The sequence below is a fragment of the Eulemur rufifrons genome, chromosome 1 (assembly GCF_041146395.1).
Source record: "Eulemur rufifrons isolate Redbay chromosome 1, OSU_ERuf_1, whole genome shotgun sequence".
Taxonomy (NCBI): Eukaryota; Metazoa; Chordata; class Mammalia; order Primates; family Lemuridae; genus Eulemur; species Eulemur rufifrons.
In genome coordinates, this window is record NC_090983.1 from 94,788,888 (window position 1) to 94,808,941 (window position 20,054).

At 58.8% G+C, this 20,054-nt stretch overlaps 1 protein-coding gene across 1 annotated transcript in view; it reads left to right on the forward strand.

Moving 5' to 3' along the window:
- Positions 1-20,054, forward strand: part of GLI2 (GLI family zinc finger 2) — a 171,280-nt gene that overhangs the window by 124,591 nt on the left and 26,635 nt on the right. The window contains exons 3-4 of the mRNA XM_069473695.1: positions 11,998-12,200; positions 15,573-15,758. Of these exons, the coding sequence (XP_069329796.1) occupies positions 11,998-12,200; positions 15,573-15,758 (389 nt within the window). The remainder of the gene's footprint in view (positions 1-11,997; positions 12,201-15,572; positions 15,759-20,054) is intronic.

The window sequence follows — 20,054 nt, forward strand, 5'->3', positions numbered from 1 at the left end:
TTGGCGCCATGGTGTTTTTTTATGAAAATAGAATAAAAACTTGGAAAACAAAATGATGCTTTCTAGTTTAATGAAAAATTTGTTATTTTTTATTGGTTTTTTTTTTTTTTTTTGTGCATGAGTTATGTGCAACTTGGAAAATAGTTCACACGGCTCCTAAGGTGAAGAGATGTGTGTTACATATGCTTCGTGCGCCCCAGGCTCAAAACTAGCATGAGTTAAATACAACTCACGTGGCAGTTAATGTGCTAGTGCTAACTCAGTAGGAGAATGTTCTTCGTGCTCATTCTTCCGAGGACACTCACCCAGTGCCTATGACGTGCCAGCCCCGTGCCAGGCATTGGAGATACAGGCCCGAGGAGGCACAGTCCTGCTGCTCACATAGACCTCATGGTGGGGTGGGGAGGGACAGAAATTGGGCCGCGGCGGGTGCTGTGCTGGAAGGGGAGCAGGGAGAGGCCAGAGCACCAGAGAAGCAGGAGCAGAAAGTGTTTATCAGCAGGAGGCACAGGGGCCTGCCCCTGCCACCCCCACCCTCCGACTGGGCCCAGCCCGTGGGGGGCCCCACCGCCTTCTTGGAGTTGCCCCTGTCCCAGTGCGGAGCCCCCACTCCAGGCAGACACCCGAGTCACTGAGGAGGAGGGAGCCTCTGCAAAGCACACAGGACTGGACCCCAAAACTGGCTGAAAATCAGCAGCACGCCCACCGCCAAGGGGAGGTTTATCTCAACTATTCCGAATTCTCCATCTAATTCCCACAGGCATCCAGGAAAGGAAACCCCACACACCGCTTGGGCCGGCGCGGCCAGAGTTGGAGAATTCTCAGCGTGGAGGGGTTCTCCCTGTCCAGCCCCGTCCACCCACGCCTCTTCGCGCTGCTTCAGCCCAGGCCGCTGGCGAAGGCCTCCCATTAGCGAAGGCCTCCCGTCACCCGCCACTCCCGGGACCGCATGTCTTACTTTCTTATTCCCACCCACGGCTTTAACTTTCTGGAAGATTCAGCTCAGCAGTGCTCGGCCGAGGACGGCCCCTGTTACAGACAAAGGCCCCCCATCCCCAGAGGTCAGCCAGGGCCGCAGGCCCCCTGCCCCCCCAGCACCGTGGGGAGCAAACCCAGGGCTCTGCCGGGCTCCAGCCCTGCGCTGAGCACGTCGTCACTTTGCTAGGGAAAAAGTCTCGTCCTTTTCTCTCTTGTCTTTTACGCTTTTTGATTTTTATGTTTGCAAAAGCTGATAACCTTGCTACCCTTCTGCTCCAAGGGGGAGCTCTGGTAAAGGGTGGGCGACAGGATTAGCCGCCGTTACTCTGCGGCTGGGCCGTAACCAGGTCCATCTGTACGGCCGCCTTTGTAGGCTCAATTTTGTAACCTAATTTCCCTCCCAAAACAGCAGTGTTTACTTAGTAAGAAATCTGCTCTTTGTCAACTGAAAACAGTGATTTCTTTATTACGGCTCTACGTGGGGAGTGACAACTGAAACCTGGCGCTTGGCTGGGTCTGGTGGAGTGTCCGGGTGTGTGACGGGAGCGGGTGCGCGGAGGGTCGCATGGATGGGATGTGTGTGCAGACGTGCGTCTGTCCCAGAGCAGGCCGGTCAGGCGGGCCGGGGCCGGCCAGGAGGAAGCCGGGGCCACAGATAGACATCGCGGCCAAGAGGGCGCACTGGGCGGTCAGGGAGACGACCGCTGCGCCTCAGACACTTCCAGCGGCCACTCCGCTTCCCACCCCAGAATCTCCGTGCACCCAGCCAACTTCTAGCAGAGGCTTGCTTCCACCCAGCCATGCTTTTTAAAAAATTTGGTCTTATTGAGTATTGAAGACACGCAAAAGAATAACAAAAGCATGTTTAAGATATCCGAGTAATTATGACACATACACTCTCATCCCCTGCCCAGCCTAAAGCCTGGGGACATGCCAACACCTTCAAAGTCCCAGGTGCTCCCCTCTCTCCCGCTGTGTGCTCCCCACTCCTCCATTCTCTGGGATTTGGAGGCCATCAGCCCTTCCATCCATGGCAGTTTTACCTTACGTTGTGTCTGACCCCCCAACACACTGCTTAGTTCCGCGTTCTGCTCTGTCGCAACGCAGTCCCTACAGATGCATTTGGGAACTTGCTCTCACACGCAGCGTCATGTTGCAGAGAGTCGCCCATTGATGGGGTGGGGGGAGCCTTAATTCATTTATTCTCACTGCTCTGACGCAGTCTGTGCTGGCGGGTTTTGGGATGTGTTTTTGCCAATTTGAACATTGCTGCCAGAACTCTCGTATCGTCCTCTGGGCTCCACGAACGGTGGGTTCTTTAAAGTCAGTGTGTGTCTGGGAATGGAGTGGCTGAGTCACGGGGTAGTCACGTTTTAACCCTCCCAGACACTGTGAGACTTTTGCCGGCTGGTTTTTGCCAACACGTACTCCCACCAGCAGAGTCTGAGAGCTTGGCTTCCTCCACCTCCTTGTCACCAAGGTGATGTCCTCAACATTCTAATTTTTGCCAAAATGACATCTCCCTGTGATGCTAATTTTATTTCTCCCTTATTGCTAATGAAGCCAGGTGTTCTTTCTTAGGTTTATTGGCCATTGTTTCCCCAAATGCCTTTCAGCTATTTTGCCATTTTTCTATGGGGTTGCCTTTTCCCCACTGGTTTGAAAGAAGCCGTTTGCACACTAAGGCTACTCATTCCGTAGCTAGTAGTGTGTGTTGCATAGCCTCTCCCAACCTGTGCTTGGCCTCTTCACTCTCCCGATGGCAAGTTTGGATGCAGATAAGTTCCTATGGTAAAGTAAGTCGAGCAGGTTCCTGGCGTTTCCCTACCACGTTCTCCTCCCACCCGGGTGTCTGGTCAGGCCTTCCGCCTTTGGAATGTAGTGACTATTGCCCCGTGTGCAGCTGTTCTCCTTTCTCAGAACCCTGGCACAGCACTTTCACCACCTCCTCTCCATTCTCTTGTGGGAGTCTGGGCCCAGCTCAGATGCTCCCTCCTGCAGGAAGTCTGCACAGATTGCACCAGCAGAGAGGATAAATTCTTTTCCTCCTGCCCCGCTTCCTACTTTAGCACCTTGTTTACTGTTTGCAGATGACAGTCAGTGTCCACTCTCCCTCTGTGATCACATAGGTCCCCGCATAGCGTTTTGGCCAAGGCACCGATGGGAACTGTGGGGTTGGGGGCCTGTGATTTCCTGAGCTTGTGGCTGGGCCTGGGGCGCCCCATGCAGCAGTACCCTGATATCCTTCTGTCACGATGGCCTCATGGGCACTCACGAGCTCTGCTGAGATCTGTGCGCGTGTGGGGTCAGACAGACCCTGACAGACCGTGGGAATGTCAGGGTCCACCAGGCACACCCCTGGTGCAGCACTTGTGAGTCAGGTTTGCAACCACCTGCCCCCTGAGTGTGCGCGAGGTCCTGGCAGAGTCTTCCTCAGACCCCCGGCTCCCCACCCGGTGCCCCCAGAGGCCCACGTTCAGTGAACAGCAGCTAGTGGAGGGAATGAGGCGTGGACACAGGCACACATCAATGAACAGCTGGATGCTATGGCCCCAGCTCCTGTTTTCAGAGCCCCCACATGGACAGGCAGCCACCCAGACGCACAGGGACATGCAGAGTGACACAGGAAATGGACTGGGCTCCAGTTTGGGAGAGCACAGTTCTCCAGTGTTTTCTAAAAGAATTTGCTGTACACCTCTTTAAGAATGCAAACTCCCTTAGTATGTTTTGAAAAGGCTTTGACTTCTGGAACTTTTTAAATGCATGCATGGGAAACATGGTACACAAGCTTGCCAATGTACAGTTTCACATACAAAACAAACCAAAAAGCTAACAAAATCAACAAACAAAACCCTTGGAGAGGAAACTGAATGCCATGCAGAGGAGCTTTCTGGAGCTCTGTTGCCATTTGTTGGTAAAGTCTGGGCTGGCAGGCGCTGACCTTGCCCTTCAGGAGGCCCTGGGAGAGCAGACGTGCCCGCCCTGCCCTGGCATTAAGAAATCCCAGTTTTGGGAGGAAGAGATGCAAGGGCAGGCTTTGGGGATTTGGGTTCCTTTCTAGCAAGTCAGAGTCCCCAGAGAGCACCCACCGGGTGTTTCTGAGAGAGTGGGTGCCTGGCCCGGAGCAGCTCAGCAGCAGCGGAAGGATCCTGATCTCCCCACTTCCGAGCTCTATTGCCCCACCCCGTGGCCCTGTGATCCTGGTGGGTGGCAGGCATGGTGGCCCAAAGGCAGGGTGGTGCACCTAGGCCAGCGGTCCCTGAGGCAGGCGGAGCTGGCGTGTTGGGGCTGTGTGCCGGGGTGGATTCCGCTACGGGAGTCAGTGACTGTGTAATCCCGGCTGCGGGTGGGAATGCACGTTCCAGAGCGTGTGGGCGCAGGGGTTGGAGCGCGGGGCCCAGACACTCTCCCCTGCCCGAGAGCACCCCAACCTGGAGAGGGTTCCCCGTCCCTGCCAGCCTGCCGCAGGGAGCACCTCCTGGGACTGGGTTATTCCAGCAAGACCAAAGCAGGCCTGCTAAGAGTGCACAGTCTCAGAAGGACGGTGATGGCTCCAGGCCAGTGCGATCTGCCTCCACGCCGTGTTAGTTGCCCGGGGCTGCGGTGACAGTTACCACAAACTCTGTGGCTTCAAACAACAGAAGCTTATTCTCACGGTTCTGGGAGGCAGAAGTCCAAAGTGAGCATCCCTGGGCTGAAATCACGGTGTCGGTGTCGGTGTCGGTGGGGCCGAGCTCCCTCGGAGGCCCCAGGGGAGACTCTGTCCCCGCCTCTCCCAGCTCCTGGCACTGCCAGCATTCCTCCGCTCGTGGCCACGTCCCTGTAATCTCTACCTCCTTGTCACACAGACTTCTCGTCTTCTGTGTCGAATCTCCCTCTGTGTCTTTTTTTTTTTTTTTTTTTGAGACAGAGTCTCGCTCTGTTGCCCGGGCTAGAGTGAGTGCCGTGGCATCAGTCTAGCTCACAGCAACCTCAAACTCCTGGGCTCAAGCGATCCTCCTGCCTCAGCCTCCCGAGTAGCTGGGACTACAGGCATGCGCCACCATGCCCGGCTAATTTTTTGTATATATATATTTTAGTTGTCCATATAATTTCTTTCTATTTTTAGTAGAGACGGGGTCTCGCTCTTGCTCAGGCTGGTCTCGAACTCCTGACCTCGAGCGATCCACCCGCCTCAGCCTCCCAGAGTGCTAGGATTACAGGCGTGAGCCACCGCGCCCGGCCTCCCTCTGTGTCTTGAAAGCACCTGTGGTGCGTGCAGGGCCCACCCCGATAACCCATACTCTCCTTATCTCCAAGTCCTCCCTTAGTCACAGCTGCCCAGTCCCTTTTCCCACGTAAGGTCACATTCACAGGTTCTGGAGATGAAAACGGGGGGCCCAGCTCTGGGAGCCATCATCAGCCCCCCACGCGTGCCTTCCCTCTGCTCTGCAGGACAGATTTGTAAGATCGCTATTATAATTGTTCTTTGCAGATGAGGGATCAGGTTCAGAGAGGGCGTGCAGTTTGCTCCCAGACACACAGCTGGTGTGAGCTCCGCTGGGCTGAGCTGGGTCTCAGGTCTTCTGCTGTAATGTCTGCTCTTCTCTGGTCACACTCCCTGCTTCATTCGTGCATTCAGCAGCGCATACTAAGCGTGCTCCATGCCCCCGTGGGCACAGGGCCCGGTGCTGGGCCAGCGGTCTGAGCAGCAGCAGACTGGGCACCTGCTCCTGGGGCTGTCCATCCCCCTGGGAGATGGGCCACGGGGGAGCTCGCGGCTGGGGGTGCCTGGTCACCAGCTCAGATGGACGTGCTCAGGGTTGCAGGAAGGAGCTGTCTAATGAGGGGCCTGACCTTGACCTGGGGCTGGGAGGCGTCTTGGGCAAGGGGCCTCTGAGCTGCCACCTGTGGGGGAGAACAGGTCTTTGCTGGGGAAAGGGATGCCGAGAGGAGGGGCATGGCTGGGGGCGCAAGCATGGCCCGTGCCCAGGACCAGAGAGTGGTCATAGGACGCGGAGGGCGAGCAGGGGCCGCACCACCTGGGATTGCAGCGTCTCCCCTGCTGCTGCTGAGGCCGTAAGTCCCCCGAGAAGCGGTGGGAGGCGAGGTTACGAGGCCCGTAGCCCCAGGTGCCTGGGCCTCCCCTTTCTGATGTTCAGCAGCATCCGCTAGGCCAGTCGGCGGCTCTCGGGTCCCAGTGTTCCTGCCTGCGGCTGCCCTGGCCTCACCATGGCCTCACCACCGTCACTCTGGGTCTCTATAGAGCCGTCTGTGAAATGGGACACAAAGGGCCTGCGCCTCCCTGAGCAGCACAGGAGATCTCTGAACAAGGCCACCTCTGAGATGCCAAGGCCGGCTCCCTCCTCCTGACCCCCGAGTGGGAGAGCAGGCCCGGGGGGCTCGAGCCCCACCGCGGTGAGTCAGCACCCCCAGCTCTGCGTTGTTCAGCGTCTCCAAGCAGGCGCCATGGGTGGGGTGCGGGGACCCCAATCCCTGCACTTCCTTCCCTTCCTCTCGCCACGTTAAGGAACACGTCAGTTCCTGCCCCTGCGCCTCGGCTCAGCTGTGCCGTGGGTCAGACGCCCTCCCTTCTCCTCCCACCGTCGACGTCTTGCTCAGCCCTCTCTCCCAGCAGAAGCCACAGGCCCTCCAGGTACCCATCACCGTCGTTCCTGCTTCAGGGACAGGCCCCACTCCAGGGCTCGGGCGTGCTCGCTCAGGCCCAGCCGTTTGGGCGCTAAGTTACCCATGGGTGTGCAGGGTTCTTGTTACCATGGCGTCTCCTTTTGTCTCCCGCCAAAAATCTTGTGCCAGCATGTGGGGAAGGGGCCTAGGACTTGACGTCAGGTGTGGGCTGGGTCCCCTCCACCCTCTGAGCTGCTTCCGTGTGCTCATCCGCTGAATGTGACAGGGGTGAGCCCTGCTTGAGCGTCTGCGGAGTGCCTGGTGCCACACGCACGCTCCTGTCCTTGGCTCATCCCACGTCACAGCCGCCCCTCCTGCAGGCCGGGGACACTGAAGCTCAGAGCAGATGGCACCAAAGCCACAGCAGTGGCAGAGCCACATTCAGACCCACGTCTGTCTGACTTCAAAGCGCAGGCTCTGACCCCCTTAACCTGCACCGCTCCCAGAGTAGCATGGGGACCCGCTGAGGTGGCATCTGTGAAGGGACCACCATGCCGGGCTGCTTGAGGACAGAGACAGTGAGTCGGGGCAAGCAGAAGCCTGTGCCTCAGTGGACCATAAGGGATGTCGGTCTGCTCATCCTGACTCCCACTCCAGCTCTGCCACTTGGGCAAGTCATGTGACTTCTTGAGCCTCAGTTTCTTGGTCCTTAAAATGGAGATAATGACATCTACCTGGTGGGCTTGCTGGACGTGTTGCACGTGGCAGGTGTTCAGCACACGCTGACGACGTTGCAGCAGCAGCAGCAGCAGCAGCTTCCCGTGGCAGCACCCACGCAGCCAGCACAGCGGCCGTCCAGTTACACCTCAGCTCACTTTGTCCACGCTCCCCTTTCTCCTTTGCTCTTACCTCCCAGCCCCCATGCTGGCCTTGGGCCCGGTCCTGCAGTCCCGTCCAAGGGCTCTGCCAGGGATCCCGCACTGGGGAGGGAGGGAAGGAGGGAAGAAGGAGGATCCTGCTAAGGAGAGACCTTTCCTGGCACTGTACCCAGCCTCCCGGGGTGAGGACCCAGTCCCTGCCAGCAGGCCAGAGCTGACATCGGGAGGACGCGAAGTGTCCTCCGCTGCAACCGTCAGCCTGCGAGGCCGGGCTCCTGCCCCAGGCTGCTGCTGGTCACCAACACGTGTGCAACACACGCGTGCACACACAGACATGGCAAGGAGGGGCTTCAGTCAGCTGTTCTACTTACCTGGTGCACCATGCTTGTGCCTCATGCCCGGACACAGAAGGACCTGCACGGCTGCCCCCGCCAGCCTCAGCAGCCGTGGCCTGGGACCCTGTCCTCCAGCCCTGCAGGTGGGAGGCTGGACAGGCCCGAGCGGCTGCGGCTCAGGTCTGGCCCATGGGATGCCGGGCCCGAGCTGTGGGAGGCTGTGTGAGTCAGGCGTTGCCCTCACGGGCCTCGGCGTTCATGAGACAGAAAAACTCAGCTGCAAGTGGTTCAAAGAAACAAACAAACATCTTCGCTCAGATAACTGAAACGGCCATGGGTGTGAGCTTTAGGCAAGGGGCTCAAATCGAGAAACTAGTTCTTCATCTCTGAGCTCTGATGTTCTCTGTGTCACCTCCACTCCTGGACTGTCCCTGCAAAGTCCCCGTGATCCCGTGCTTACAGCCCGCCAGCTTGGCAGCCCCTGTTTACACAGAGAACTTCTCTCCCAGAGATTCCAACCAAAGCTGCTGTCTGGGGCACATGCCCATGCCTACACTAGTCATGGTTCTAGAGACAGGGAATGCTCTCATCAGCTGGGCGTTGGTCACACGTCCCCCTGCCCAGAGCAGAAGAAGGGAAGCGGGTCCAGTGTGGACCCAGCCCAAAGCGTTCTGTGCACTGTGCCCTGCCCCCAGGATAACCTTCACACCCCCAGGATAACCTTCACACCCCCACGGCTTTGTGCTCCAGGCTTTCTTTGCACATGCTGCTTCCTTCGTTTGTAACTCACTTCCTCACTTCCTCACGAATGCCTGTTCATCCCTCAGGCTCCAGCCCACGTGTCGCCTCCGCTGAGGAGCCCTCCTGCACCCTCCCAGGCAGAGCTAGGGCGCTGCTCCTGCCACACTGCCCTGCGCTCACCCGACCCAGGGGCTGCTCTTCCACGTGGACTCTGAGCCGCCTTCAGGCCCCTGGGCGCAGAGCAAGTCCTCAGGACAGCCCCCTGGGGAGTGAGAACAGATGCAAGAGCGACGGGCAGGGTGCGGCGCAGATGAGCTGGGCCGGACTGAGGCAGGGAAGGCCGGGCACGCGAGCAGCGTCCAAGCTGAGCAGCTTGCAGAAGGGCTGGCTCTGTCACCCGGTTGATGGTGGCCCGGGAGTGTGTCAGGGCGCACGTGTGTATCTGTGGCATAGGAGACTGTGGCCATGTTTTAAATTGAGCTCACAGGGCTGGCGGCTGTGCCCATCCTGAAGGCCATCTCCTCCAGTCCGCCCAGCTGCCAGAGTCAAGGCCTGGATGGCCACGGCTCAGATCAAGGTGGGGCCCTCAGCACGAAGATGTGGAAAGGGAACAAGAAAAGAAGGTGCCACCGGAGATCAGCCTGAAGCAGTGGCTGAGATGTCACTGGTAGTCACCATTCCCGGCAAGGCCCCCATGGCACAGTCTGTTTGCTGGCACGGGGGACACCCAGCATGCGTGGGGACTCTCCACTGGGCCCTGGGATGGGGCCCAGCATCCAAGAAAGAGCAGCTGTGGTCCCGGAAGGACCTGCTGTGTAGGTTGGTGAAGTCGGTGTGAGGCAGTGGTGTGCATGTTGCCATGACGACGCCTCACTCCAGGTCTTCTCCAGTAAGGCTCATCCCGCCAGTGGAATCTGGGTCACCTCGGACAGACCGGGACTGCTGTGTGGCCTCAACATGTTGCTCTAAATCCCCATGTGATTACCGGCTGTCTCTGGGTCCTCCGCTGTGGTCGGCACACCCCACAGGGTGACCCTGGTGCCAGGGAGGCTGGCGTTCCTGGGGCCTGGGCCACTTAGGGCAACCAGCTTCAGTGACCACAGGCTGCTGTGACCTCAAACCCCCTCCAGCATCCGGCAGGCTCTGGGAACCTGCCCTGCCTGGAGTGTCCCGGGGAGGGTCAAGGAGACTGAGGACGGGAGGTGCCTCGCTGTTCTCCCGGCCAGTGGACTGAGCCATACTCATGCTGCCTTCCAGAACTCTGTCCTTCAGCCCCACGTCTGTCCCCAGGAGCCATGCAGAGATGACGTTCTCTCCAAGTCTTCTTGTCACAAAACACCTCCCCTGTGGCGGGAATGTTAGTCTCCATCCTGCCGAGGTCATATGCCAGAGCCAGTGGGGCCCGCCCTCGGCGAGAGGGTGCATCAGTCTGGGTCTGTTTTTTCTCCCCCAGGCACACATAGCAGCCCCTGCCCTAGACAGAGCCATCTCTTAGGCCCCCAGATTTAATGCAGTTCCCTCGGAGGTGGACAGGCCTCTGCGGGCAGCCTGTGAGTGAGAACATCTTGAGCTTGTGACTCGTGACTTACTCTGCAGGCTCCCCCAACCCCTGCACAGTGCCTGTCACACAGACATGCAGCTGTCACCGATGCTGAAGGTACCTCTGAGCACCTACCTGCAGGTGCCAGTTCCCCGCCAGGTGCTGAGCAGAGCCCAGTAACCCTGGGAGATGGACCCGTGGGCCTCAGACCGTAACGATGCACCCTGGGGGGCAGAGGGAAGGGATCTTGTGCCAGAAGAGGCTTCGGGGAGGGTGTCACCAAGGAGTCCCCTGCTGGGCTGACGGGGATGAGAAGTAATTTGCCAGCAAGGTCAAGGACTGGCCTAGGCACAAACACAGATGCGTGGATGTGGCCGGGCAGGTTCATTGGATCTGCACATCCAGAGCAATCACAGCCACCAAAGCTAGAAAACCGTGTAGCAAAAGGCTCATCCCCAGGCCCAGGGAGCAGCCTCCCAGGGGGAAGTTTGTGAGACCCAGATGTGACGACATCTGTATGTCACCTGTTTGGGTCCCGGTTTCATGCGCTATTGAACATAATCAGTAATTACCTCTGGTTTGATCAGCCAACGGACAATCATTTCCACCCTGGAAGAACTAGTTCTAGCAGTGCCCTTCACACACCCAGCGTCCGTCCAACAGGAGAGTTTGGGGGCCTCCCAGGTGCGTCTGGATTTGCCCTCAAAGTGGGGTGCTAGTGCTCTAACCACAGCTCACCTTTGACTGCTTACTGTGTCTTAGGCACAGTTTTGAGGACTTTCATCCTCATGACAATTGTGTGAAATAGACACTATTATCCCCATTTTACAGATGAGGAAACTGAGGCTTAGAGAAGTTCAATTATGTGCTTGCTGTGATTCGGCTGGGATCCTATCCCAGGTGTGTCTGTTTTGAACACATACTCTTTTCTTTGTGCTACATCTAATCATTAAGAGTTCCTATTTTCTGAAGAATTGAAAGTGAAATCCTGTAAATTGGGTTGCGAGTGACTTAGTTGTGGTTCCCATAAAGTCCGATTCATCGTTAATGAGTGAGTTTCGGAGTAGATGACCTCGAAATACCCCTGCGGCCACGTTAGAGGGCCGAGGCCTGCGTGAAGGGCCCCTGGTCACATTGAGCGGATCCGGCACCTCGTGGTGGGCAGACCAGGGGACACGGGGTGGGCCCTGGCCACACCAGCCCAGGCCAGAGGGGTCAAGACAGCTGCACGCTGGACCACCAGACATCGAGAAGAGGATCTCTGTTAGCGTTAGAAGGAATTCCTTGTAAGGAGAGCTAGAACGATATTCCAAAATTTTAGTCACGGCTCACCAATTTGAAAACTCGTCTTGAATCCAGATCTTCCGCTTCATAGCTCATCCTGGGGCTGGGTGGGTCATGCCAGTGACTGTCCGGCTGAAGCCAAAAGTCCTCCAGCTGCAGGGCATCTCCCAATTCCTCTGTTTTTCATATATATATTCTGTTAGGAATATGAGCTCTTGGTGTCTTACCCCTGGTGTTCGTGTTTTCTTGCATGTTTTTCCTATGTTTCTAGCATGTACGCCTGTGCCCAGCCCCGAGGAGACTCTGGGGCAGCCGGTGCACCCTGGATGTGTGAGTGGCCCGAGCTCTGGCTCCTGCAGTCACGGGTGCAGAGTCCCAGCGCCAGGACGGCCTGGGCGGGGCCGGGGGTGCCTGCACCAGCGTGCAGCTCGCAGTCCGTGTTCGCCAGCCAGTGCTCTAAAGTTGAGACCTGAATTTATAGGTGACCAGGGGATGTCGGCCCGTCACATACAAGGTGCAGATTGTTCTGGGAAGTCTTCACGTGCCAGTCAAGGCCTGGCCGTGTTGGTCTGGGGTCCCTGGCAGGGTTCCCTTTGCGTCCTCCTTCTTAGACCCCTGCCCTTTGTCTCTGCAGGCCCCCCACCCTGAGCGGCAGCCCTGTCATCTCCGACATCTCCTTGCTCCGGCTTTCCCCACACCCCGCCGGCCCTGGGGAGTCCCCCTTCAACGCCCCCCACCCGTACATGAACCCCCACATGGAGCACTACCTCCGTTCCGTGCACAGCAGCCCCACGCTCTCCATGATCTCTGCAGCCCGGGGCCTCAGCCCCGCGGACGGTGAGTGGGGCCTGGGGGCTGGGAGGGGGAGCTGGGACATCGGGCAGGGCCCTGTGGGTGCCCCTCGCGCTCACTCTCACGCTGTTGACTTCCCCAGCCTCCTGCCCTCAGACAGTGGCCAGGCCGGTGTCCCTTCCCACTGCCCCCGAACAACAGGTTTTTAAGTAAATGAACTGTGAAAGCTGAGAGAGGTGGGGACCGCTGGTTTTTGTGCTCATTACAGAGCCCTTCATAAGCACCCTTTTGCATGCAAAGCACATGTGATTTGTCATCATAATAGTGGGAAGCGTCTGTCCAGGCAGGTCCTGTGTGGGTGAGAGCCACTGGTTGCAATGACCCAGAGTGTGAGAGGCTGGTGCTGAGTGAAGGTGGTGTGGGGGAGGCAGTGCCAGGCAGGAGGAGGCAGAGCGGTCTGGCTGCTGCCTGCATCTCTGCTTTATCTGCCCCTTGCAGGTCAACACAGGTGGCCACAAAGTGGCATCCCAGGTCCCCAGGCTCCAGGGATGAGCCTGTGGCTTTGTGTCTTTCTGTTTAGCTGCTTGAGAGAAAGAATTGATTGGCCTGGCTCAGAGATCAGATGGCCACCCCCAGTGCAATTAATTTGAGCCAGAAAAGGGCACGATCACATGATACGAAGTATGTCTTTCAGATCTAAAGTTTTACACTTCTAGCCCCCACCCCACTCTCTTACACACCCACAGGACATTTGGGAGGTGGCCCTGCCCACGCTGTCTCCCTGGGAAGTGCACCCCACCCCCAGCATGGTGTGGACGTTACCCACTGCCCTGCACTGCCCGACAGCGCTCTCTTAGCTCTCATTGTTCCCAGCCTTGAAAGCAACCAAGCTGCATCTTCTCAGATACACCCAGCCGAGCCTGCCTCCTAGGCTAGAGGATGTTTGCAGCATGCACTTGTGAGCCCCGTGGGTTCTCCCGCAGAGGAATGTGTCCCCTCCCAGCTCATTCATAGGTGTTACCGTGAGCAGAAGCAGGAGCCTGGCTCCAAGAAGGTGCAGGATGGAGTTTCGCAATGAAGAGGAGGCTTCTGGCCCCCAGCTGTGCAGAAAGGCGCCCTTCCTAGCAGGGAGGGTTACACTTTGCCTGGTCCTCACCCAAGGGAAACCAGACAAGGTGAATGGCTGCAGCCACAGGGCTTGAAAACGGCTGGCCAGAGTGTGGTGCCATTCTGAGATGGCCACAACCCCAGCTTCCAACCCTGAATATCACCTGTATCCCCTGAGTGGCCTTGGCCAAACTGGTGTGCCCCGGGAGCTGTGCTGCCCCCATGCCGAGCTGCTGTCTTGGGGACAGTGGGCCTGGGCTGGTCCGCATCACTCCTGGTGGTCCAGCCGGCAAAGGGCTGGCTGGGAGCACAAGGATGAAAGTCTGGTCCCAAGTGCTGCCCTGGCATTAATGCCCACATGTGGCATAGCAGGCTGAGCGGTGCCCCCCAAAAGATATATCCACACCCTAATCCCTCAACCTGTGAGTGTTGCCTCATTTGGAAAAAGGGTCTTTGCAGATGTCATTAAGTTAGGGACCCTGTGCTGAGAAGGGCATCCTGGATTATCTCATGGGCCCTTAATCCAGTGGCAGTTTCCGTATAAGAGACTCTCAGAGAAGACGGACACCTTCGTGCCCACCCAGGGCAGGTGCGGAGGAGAAGGCAGCGTTAAGACAGGGGCAGAGATGGGAGTGAGGTGGCCACAAGGCAGGGAGGCCGGCAACTAACTGGAAGAGGCAAGGAGCCCTCTTCCTCTAGAGCCTCCGGAGGGAGCGTGGCCCTGCCAGTACTTAATTTCAGAATTCTGGCGTCCAGAACAATGACAGAATAAAAGTCTATTGTTTTAACAACCGTTAACACCAAGTTTGCGCAGAGCTGTTACAGCAGCCCCAGGAAACTAATGTGTATGGTGACAGGGCTCCTGGCCAGCGTGGGCCGAGACATGTCCGTGGGAGGAAGGGAGGCAGGGAGCGCCCTCCGAGACATGTTCAGGAACCGAAAACACTGCAGTCTCTGCTGACCGCAGTGTGGCCCGTGCAGAGCTGAGCGGCGAGACGGGGCTGCCCCTGGCAGAGAGGCTTTCAGCTGAGGGGCACCACTCCCTGCCTGCGTGCAATAAACACTGGGGTAGCTCCTGGAACACCCACTTCTGCCCACAGCCCCAGGAGGCAGCAGGGAACGCCAGAGGGGACCTGGCTAATTCCCATGGCCCGTCAGGGGCAGACCAGATAGCCTGAGGCCTTGCTGGCCCTGGACCCAGCTACCCAGTGACCAGAGCAGATCAGGCTCAAGAGAGCTCCGTCAGGTTCTCAGACTCGAGTCCTTGTGTGTACCCTGCACGGTGCCAGCCCCAGACCTGCCCGTGAGTGCCTGGAAAGCTCATCACTGGTCCAGAGCAGCCTCTGCCAGACTGTGTGTGTCCTGGGGCACACGGGATCTCCAGGAAGGCTCCGGGGAGCTGGGCTGGTGAGGAGCGTGGGGCGGGGGGGACACTTCAGGCAGGGCCAGGGCAGGCAGAGGCCGTGGGTGGTCAGCCTGTCTGGAGGCCAGGTCCCCCACAGTCACAGCAGGAGATGGAGAGGAGGAGGAAGAGGAAGACGGTGACTCCATTGACTGGTTTCTTCTCTGCCGAGCGCATAAGGGAGCTCATTTAGTATCTGCTGAGAGTAGTAGCCGAGAGGCCGTGGAGCCCAGTGGCTAGGAACTTGCACTCCAGGTTCAAACCTCCCGGTTTTGCACACCTGGTAAAAAACAGGACTTTCAATGTGTTTGGTTTCCAAGCTCCCCCTTCATCCCCTGAAGCCACACTGCCGAGGGCCAGCCCCCTCACTCACTCTGAATGTGGGCCCTCCTGCCTCTTCCCTAAGCCCTGGGCAGGGCTGTCTGCAACGTTCTGAGGTTTTGCGCCACCGGGACAGGGAGCAGGTGGGCTTTGGCAGGTGAGTTTTACCGGCCAGGCCCGGAGCCCTCCGCAGCGACCTTGCCCTGGACATTCAGGCAGAGCCCGGCCTGGCCCAGCCGCCCACGCCACGGCGCCCCTGTGTGCGTCTTCTCCTTGCCCTGAACACTGTGCTGGCCTGTGGAGCCTGTCGGCCTGGGGCTCGGGGCCTGTGCGGGGCCTGGAAGGAGAGGGAGGTTGTTCATGAATTTGAGGAAAGGGAGGAATGCGGAGGCCGGGATCTGGATCTGGTCTCCCTCATCTGCAGGGGGCCGGAGCCCACGCTGGCTGAGCCGGCCTGCGCAGGGCAGACGGGGGAGCAGGTGGGCAGGAGGGACCCGCAGGGTGGCTGTGCCCCTCTCTGTGCTTTCCTTTGGCGGGAGGAGGCGAGGCCAGTGTCGGATTCTGACAGCTTCTCTCTCTGCCCACAGTGGCCCAGGAGCACCTTAAGGAGAGGGGACTGTTCGGCCTCCCTGCCCCAGGCACCAACCCCTCAGACTATTACCACCAGATGACCCTCATGGCGGGCCACCCCGCACCGTACGGGGACCTGCTGATGCAGAGCGGGGGTGCCACCGGCGCGCCCCATCTCCACGACTACCTCAACCCCGTGGACGGTGAGTGCTGGGCCAGGGGAAGGCGCCGAGCGGGGCGGGGCCACAGAGGATGTGGGCTGACGGGTGCCCCCGGAGGCGAAGGGGAGCACTCACTGTTCCCTTTGGGGCCGAGGGGCCCTCAGGAGAGGCTGGGCCAGACCCCGCTGCCTGCCTGCCTCGACTGCCGTCCACAGGGGGCGGAGCCTGTGGCCAACACTCACCGAGTCACCACGGGCCAGCAAACAGAACACGCTCTTCCCTGTCTCTGTGGAATGTAGAGTGCGCTGGGGAGAAACGGTCACTCACAGCCCTGGGGAATCAGGTACCAAAGTGGCCGATCGTAAATGGACCAGGGAAACAAAGCAGGGGAGCGGTGGGGGTACACTATGGAATGAGGAAGTCGGAGGAAGCTCTTCTGGGAATGTGCTATTCGGGAAGATGATATCGAAGCACAGAACTGAAAGAAGGGAGCCAGGCAGAAGTCAGGGGGAAGGGAGCTCCAGGCAGAGGACACAGCAAGTGCAAAGGGCCTGAGGCAGCAGTGTGCCTGCCATGCCCAAGAAACAGTCAGGAGGCCAGTGTGGCGGTTGGAGCAAGTGAGGGGTAGGAGCGAGGGTGAGGCCCAAGTTTGGGGGCTGGTCGTGCCAGCCAGTTAGGCCTTGGAAAAGACTGGCTGTCACCAAAGTGAGCCAGAGCTGGGCAGAGGAGAACAGGCATCTGACTGATCCTCAAAGGAATCTCCTTCCACGCTGACCTGAGACTGGATGTAGGGCAAGGTGGAAGTCGGGGTCCTGTGGGCAGAGGTGGGGAGAAGTGGTCGTGTTTCAGACGGATCGTGAAGCCCCAGGTGGAATGTGGAGTGAGGGAAAGAGAGGGGTCGAGGTCGGCCCCAGGGCCTTGGGCCTGAGTGATTGGAGGACGGGGTGTCAGTAACTGAGATGAGGAGGCTGCAGGCAGGGACCTGGCGAGGTCAGAGGTCAGGTGCCCTGGGCGGATGAAGTTTTGGTGGCCTTCCCTTCCACCAAGTGCCATCTGTGAGGCTGCATTCACAGGGACGCCTGTGGCCCCTGAGGTCAGCACGGAGCCCCCGTCAGGGCACCAGGGAGGGGTGGGAAAACTCAGCACCCCGCCCCCACACTTTAAGATGAGCAAGCTGAGCTTCCCAGCATCAAGTGACTTGCCGCAGGCCTCGCCTGGGGCTTCCACACCCCGCCGTGTTTGTCACCCCCCTCCTCTGCTTTTCCCGGGACACGCTGTCTCCAGTGCACCTGACCAGCCCGTGCTGCGAGCTCCAGGCCCCACCGTGCCAGGGGAAGGGAGTGAGGCGGCCACGGGGCAGACCCGGCTCAGCGCCCGGCTGCACCTCGTCCTCGCTGTGGCAGCTGGGCCCAGAGGTGGTGACCATCCGACCAAGCGGGGTAGGGCAGCAATCCTGAGCCCTGCGGCCATGTGGGTTACACACGCTGGAAGAGGTCGCATGTGTGAATCTGGCCCAGTGCCGGGCATACAGTAGGTGCTCAATTAATGCTGGTTCCAGCCTCTTTCCACCAGTATCCCTTTCCCTGTTTCAGTCCACGCCCTTGCACAGGATCGTGTGGCTCCGTTGTTGGCACTGCTGTCCACCACTTGCTCAAGCCCAGGCTTCGGGCCCCCACCCCCGGACACCTTTCCCTTGCCATACCCTGTCCATCCCACCCCCAGGCCTGCCAGGTACGGCTTGTCACCCTCCCGGGCCAGCCAGTTATTTGCCACCCTCCCAGCACTGCCTTCTGGCTGCCTGGCATCCTGCAGCCCCATCTTTCACCCCTTCCCCCATCCCGCCTCCCAGCGCCCAGGATGAAATTTAGACTTCAGAGCCCAGCTGGGCGGCCTTCCTCGCCAGCCCCGTCTCTCCCCACTTGCACGCTGCTGTCCTGCCACGCAGCGCCCCATCTGCAGGCCCCAAATGTCTGCACAGTGTCCTAGGCCTTCTCCTGAGACCCCACCTGAATGCAGCCCCAGGCTTCTGGGCCCACCAGCCAGCACCACTGCACCAGCAGGACCCAAGGCGCCCAGCTGGAACTGGCTGGCACTTCTCCTTATGTGTGGCCAGATGGCCATGCCGCCGGGTGTGGGAGCAGATCTGGTGAGGAACAGGCCCTGTGTGTTCCTCGGGTGAGTGAGTAAGTGAGTGGCACTTACAGTGGAGCTTGGAATGGAAAGGTGCGAACTGGCCAGGGAAGAAACTGCTCTGGGCAGCAGCTGCTGGCTTGCAGGGAGCCTGGAAGGGGGCTGGGGAACAGCTCAGTATCTGGCAGCATCTGGGGCTGGGGATTGGGTGGCCGAGCAGGAGGTGAGCTCACCAGTGGGCGGGAGCGCTCCCAGCTCGCGTCACTGCCTCTGGTTAACTCATCACGCCCACACCCGGCCCTTCTCCAGCCCTTCGCTTCCGCCTGGGGACCCGCCTGGCTCAGGATGCAGATTCCAGACTCAGCCCGAGCAGGGATGTCAGTTTCCCGGGCTCAGCACGGGTGGGGGTGGGGAAGTTTCCTTACCAAGGATTTCAGGAACAAATGACTTTTCTCCCTCTATGCCCAACAGTTGCAATCCAGGATTATCTCCTGTATTTGTTCCTACATTTTTTTCCAAACCAGTTTAAGCTAGAACCAGAACTTTTGCTCCAGCTTTTAAAAAGGCTCTAGGCACTTCCACTCAGCTCCCGTGCCTACGCGGATGTCTTACGTCAGCCTCTCAGAGACGCCGGACACCGTTTAGGCCCCAGTCGGGCCGAGCCCAGACCTGCCGCTGCAGTGTCCCCCGGCCCCTCCTCTCCCACAGACCGTGGGGGCCGGAGAAGGCCCCGCCAGCGCCCGTGTTTTCGGCAGTCCCGGCGGTGCAGGTCTGCAGAGGGCTCCTCCGGGGAAGCTTCAGACCACCCAGTAGCGAATATGAGCGCATCTTCCCAGCTAGTTTCTTTCTGCTCTGCACCCGCACAGAGAACACCGTGTCGGTCGTCACACAGCGCTGGCAGGGTGGCTCAGGAGGCCTGTGGAAGGGTCCTGGGTCTTCAGAGGACATGTGTGTTCACACCAGGGACCACCCATAGAATGACCTTGAGCATGGAAGCTCTGTGAGAGTGCAGGGGGTCCCAGGAGCTGGGGAGAGCAGGCCTCCTCTCTCCACCCCTCTCCCATACCACACAAACTCACGTATTCGGCAGGTAAGCTGAGCACCTGCCACGGGCTGGGGACACGGCAGGAGCAGCAGTCTTGCCTTCGTGGCTTTTGCTCCAGCGTGGCTGCTCTGTGTAAGCTCCCTGGGGGCGCGAAGAACGCCACCCTGATCTGCCACCCCACTGACCCCACCTTCCTTCGTGTTCTGAGAGGAGGGAGCGCTGTCGGGGAGAGAACTTTCCAGAGGCTTTGGATGTCCAGCCAAGCCCGTGGAGACGGGCTCTGCCAGGCAAGGCAGCAATCAGGGCAGAGGTGTAGGAATGTCACAGGAGTCCTCGTCCCACAGGGCCCGTCCCCACCCCACTCATTTTCAAGCCACCAGCACAATTTTTACCTTAGCCGAGTGCCACCTGCATGATTGTGTGTTTAATAATACATTTTTAATAGACTCACCTTTTGGGGTTGAAAAACGGGTCTTAAAATAGAACTTTGTGTTTCTTTTCCTGAAATGGAAAACCTGATCACATCTGAGGAGGACACCCCTGTCTCCGCTGAGCCTAAAATAATCTCCCTGGGACGGCGTGTGCCCCGCCCTTTGGTGGGTGGGAGACAGCGGTGGGAGAACGGTGGCACCGCCGCGGATGGCTCTGGTGGGGCTGGAACACCACGCCCTGGTCCTCGGGAGTGCACTGAGCCAGAGGGTGGGAGGACAAAGGACTTCCCTGCTCCCGCGAAAGCCCACCCCCTCTGGCCTCCAGGTGGTCCGTGAAGCCCCCTTTCCTCCTGTCCTCAAAGGCGGCTGATTCACAGCAGGGAGGTGAGGGGGGCTGCCACGTGGGAAGGTGATAGAAAACCTCTCAGGAAATCCAAGGTCGTCACTCTGCCGAGCCGCTCTCTGGGGAGCAGGGAATTCGCCGGTTGTCACCCGGGCCCTAAAATGGAATTTCCTCGTGTTATGCTGTTGAATATTGGTGATTTAACAAGAGCACAGCAGCCACCGCGGCCCCCCTGCCCCCGCTCTCACCACATTGAGAAGATTGAAATGTTTCCGATTGAAGTGTTGTCTGTTTACGGCCCATATTTCCTCCGAGCTGTATATTTTATTGTCATATTGACACTAATTTGACTCGGATGTCACCTCCATCCTGACACCCGTTCTTTATGC